Source organism: Poecilia latipinna, unplaced genomic scaffold (genome assembly GCF_001443285.1).
Source record: "Poecilia latipinna isolate Pla-1442-1.1 unplaced genomic scaffold, P_latipinna-1.0 Scaffold4789, whole genome shotgun sequence".
Taxonomy (NCBI): domain Eukaryota; kingdom Metazoa; phylum Chordata; class Actinopteri; order Cyprinodontiformes; family Poeciliidae; genus Poecilia; species Poecilia latipinna.
In genome coordinates, this window is record NW_015117405.1 from 12,056 (window position 1) to 15,647 (window position 3,592).

The 3,592-nt window shown below is 40.8% G+C and overlaps 1 protein-coding gene across 1 annotated transcript in view; it reads left to right on the forward strand.

The window, feature by feature from the left end:
- Nucleotides 1-553: 553 nt before the first annotated feature.
- The window catches only part of LOC106943022 (trichohyalin-like), a gene marked incomplete at its 3' end in the record, with an annotated part of 17,852 nt that continues 14,813 nt past the window's right edge, over nt 554-3,592 (forward strand). Inside the window, exons 1-2 of the mRNA XM_015026367.1 lie at nt 554-643; nt 751-808. Coding sequence (XP_014881853.1) covers nt 606-643; nt 751-808 — 96 coding nt within the window. The remainder of the gene's footprint in view (nt 644-750; nt 809-3,592) is intronic.

A 3,592-nucleotide genomic window follows, 5' to 3' on the forward strand; every position in this document is an offset into this window, starting at 1 on the left:
TGCTGCTTTTAACTCACATTCACGGAAATCTGCAGCACTTGGAATGGTCAAACTAAGCCTGGATTACTTCTGAAATCATTACAGATTCCATAAAACTCTGTATTGTTCAGTTTGTTGAAGGGTAATTGTTTTTGTTTGCTTGTTCACTACATCAGACAGAATTGGTTATTCTACTCCACGTCACTTCAAATTTTCTAAAACACGATTTGTGATTTTCATAATTTAGTTTGCGAAAACTCAAAACATTAGAATATATTTATTTATTTATTTATTTATTTATTTATTTAGCAATTATGCAAAATTAATTCAGAAATGTAGGATTATACTCCTCCGTGGCCACAGTTTTCTTTTCTTTCACTCTCCAGTAGCCTTAATTCTTTGTCACATTACATTTAATCCCGAAAGCTGAGACACCTACAAATGGCACTCTCAGGCTTCCATACATAACACTGTTTCCCTTCAAAACAAATGTCAGTTTGCGCCCGTAAAAGAAAGCGACCCGTTACCATAGAAACGACGAGAGTTTACTATAGAAGCGAATTACATTCAGAAAAAAAAAATAAATAAAAAAAAATAATCTGGAGGCCGACGGAAACATAGCAAAAATGTTTTCCAAAATGACCAGCGACCGGAAGGTTTGTCCGTAAGTTCTCCCCCCCGCCTCCCCCGAACCCCATGCGAAGTTCAGCCGAACCCGGTCCGGTCCGGTCCGTCGTGGACAACACGTTTGTTCTATGTTTGTGTTTGCAGGACGATTAATCCGACTGTCAAAGCCGCGATGACAGGACGGGACTTTATAGCAGCGCAGATGGAGCTGAGGCAGATGGAACAAGATCGGGAGCAGCTCAAGCAGAAGGCCCATGAGCGGAAACAGGTTTGGGACGGTCTGTCCAGCGGTTCTGATCCAGCTGAAGGAGACACTGTCCTAACGACGCTGGTTTTAATTCTGCTGCTTTTAACTCACATTCACGGAAATCTGCAGCACTTGGAATGGTCAAACTAAGCCTGGATTACTTCTGAAATCATTACAGATTCCATAAAACTCTGTATTGTTCAGTTTGGTGAAGGGTAATTGTTTTTGTTTGCTTGTTCACTACATCAGACAGAATTGGTTATTCTACTCCACGTCACTTCAAATTTTCTAAAACACGGTTTGTGATTTTCATAATTTAGTTTGCGAAAACTCAAAACACTAGCTTTTTTTTTTTTTTTTTTTTTTTTTTTTTTTTTTTTAAAGTTTTTTTTTTTCCTTAAAACCCTTTTCGCCCACCGGGAGACACACGTAACGCCACGCNTTTATTTTTTTGAGTTGCACTAACAAGACAGATGGACAGAACCTTCCAACGTTTGGCTGCTGCAGCCAGTGGCGGAGCTAGACTTTTAAAGTTGGGGGTGGGGGGGGGGCAAGGAGGGCCAGGACTACCTCTGGGGGAGTAAAATTTAAAATGTGTGTGCGCACATCTATATATCTATCTAGTCGATTATATATATATATAATTTTAAAAAATAACCAAACTGAATATTTGGGCTTATTTTTTTAAGCCCCTCTGTCATTTGACAGGTTATAATTAACACCTTTGACTGGTTCACATGGAGACATGACAGACTTTACGCAAAGAGTTCATCGCAGAGGCAACTAAAATCAATCAATAAAAAAATCCTTTCTGAATATCATCTCATGGACACTGAACTAAATGCGTCTTTCAGACCGGGAGCTGACAGCGTGTTGAAGAGTGATGGACAGGACACCTTGGTTAGGAAGCTCATTGCAAATCTTTAGTTGAAATGGCGCCTTTAACTCCAGTCTCCAGTACAGAACAGAGAAAACTAAAGACAATGCAACGTTGTTTTAATCCATTTATAGTCTAAACAGAGGAGCCAGCAATTTATTTTGAGGAAATAAATAAAGGTGCAGAAGTTAATTAGATCCATGCGCAGTCCGTTGCACAACCAATGCGGACGTGGCTCCGCCGCTGCGAAGAATTAAACTTAACACGCCCTGCAGTTTTAACAAAAGGAGTTGAAGATGTTTCCCTCCCGCACCCAGAAGGAGAGCGATGCTCAGAAGGAGCGCGGCAGACGTAACATCTGTCCGTTTTGGAGAAGCGAAACCATGCAAAAAATAAAAATAAAAAATCCTGGCAAAAACGCACGCCCGAACCACGCACAAGGTTAAAAAAAAAAATAAAAAATCTCGCAAAGTTCAATTGTTCAGTTTGGTTCGATACAGATCCAACTGTCGATGAACCAGTGCAGATTTCTCTGCAGATGCGACCAGGAAGAATTTGTGAAGCTGTGAGTTCAGACCGCAGCGGCTGAATTACTGGTAATTTAAGTGGAGTCGCTTAATTTCATTTGTTATAAGTTATTGGAGCCACAGCCAGTGGTTTGTGCATTTTTCTGTTTTATGTGTGATGGGAAATATACAATATATAGTTACACTGCTTACGTTAATGGTGTTTTAAAAACAAAACCAGTAAAAACTTAACTGAGTTAATATGTCAGATTCCCTCCTCACCCTCGTCTTGATAAGACCAGAGAGCAGTCCGCTGGTTTCGTGTCCAGACTGTAATAAAGCGCAGCTGACACTTGGTGCGCAGACAGTTTCAACTTTACGCACAGAGAACATCACGGAGCTCATTATTAATCATACTAAGAATAATATCTGTCAGAGAATCATCTCTGATCTGGACGCTTTAACGGACCAGAGGCTTTGGAGCGTCTAGCGCAGCTGATCCGCTTCTGCGGGGTTTTTCTCCCGCCGAGAGAAGTGAGTGCGGGATCAGGAAACGATCAGAGTTCTGCCGTCTTCTAATCACTTCATTTCGTGAAATGTTACCTGATTTCAAAAACGGTCTCGCAGAGAAATACTAAATGTTTTGTTTGATGACTACAAATTGGAAATAAAATTATTTTTTTCTTTGGCGGACAACGAAAAAACTCCAGCGCAACCTCTGCTCCAAACTACGAACATTGTCGGCCCTCTTCGTTTTTTTTGTGGAGGATCAGTAAATAACTTATTGGTGTTTTACAACCACCAGGTATGAAGTGCTTTAGCCTTTGAGTTGCACCACAGCGCAGCACATTTGAAACATCCAGGAGAACAATGTCAGCTCGTTTTTATGAGTACAAGTATAAAGGAGGCTGGTATCGCGCCTGATATAAATTTATTTATTTATGTAATCACATAGACTTATGTAAAGTTTTATACATTTTCTTTTCATATATTTTTTATTGTTTTTCTTCTTTAGATATTAGGTTGGCTTGGAATGATTCCAAATAATGTACAGGAATGACCTGGTGCAGTTACATGTCAATTATCAGGGGAGGTCACTAGGGGGGCCAATCAGATGACAGGGGGGGCACTGGCCCCCCTGTCCTCCCTCTGGCTCCTCCTCTGCAGAAGACCCATGAGCAGAAACAGGTTTGGGATGGTCTGTATAGCGGTTCTGACCCAGCTGAAGGAGACACTGTCCTAACGACGTTGGTTTTAACTTTGCTGCTTTTAACTCACATTCACGGAAATCTGCAGCACTTGGAATGGTCAAACTAAGCCTGGATTACTTCTGAAATCATTACAGATTCCATAAAA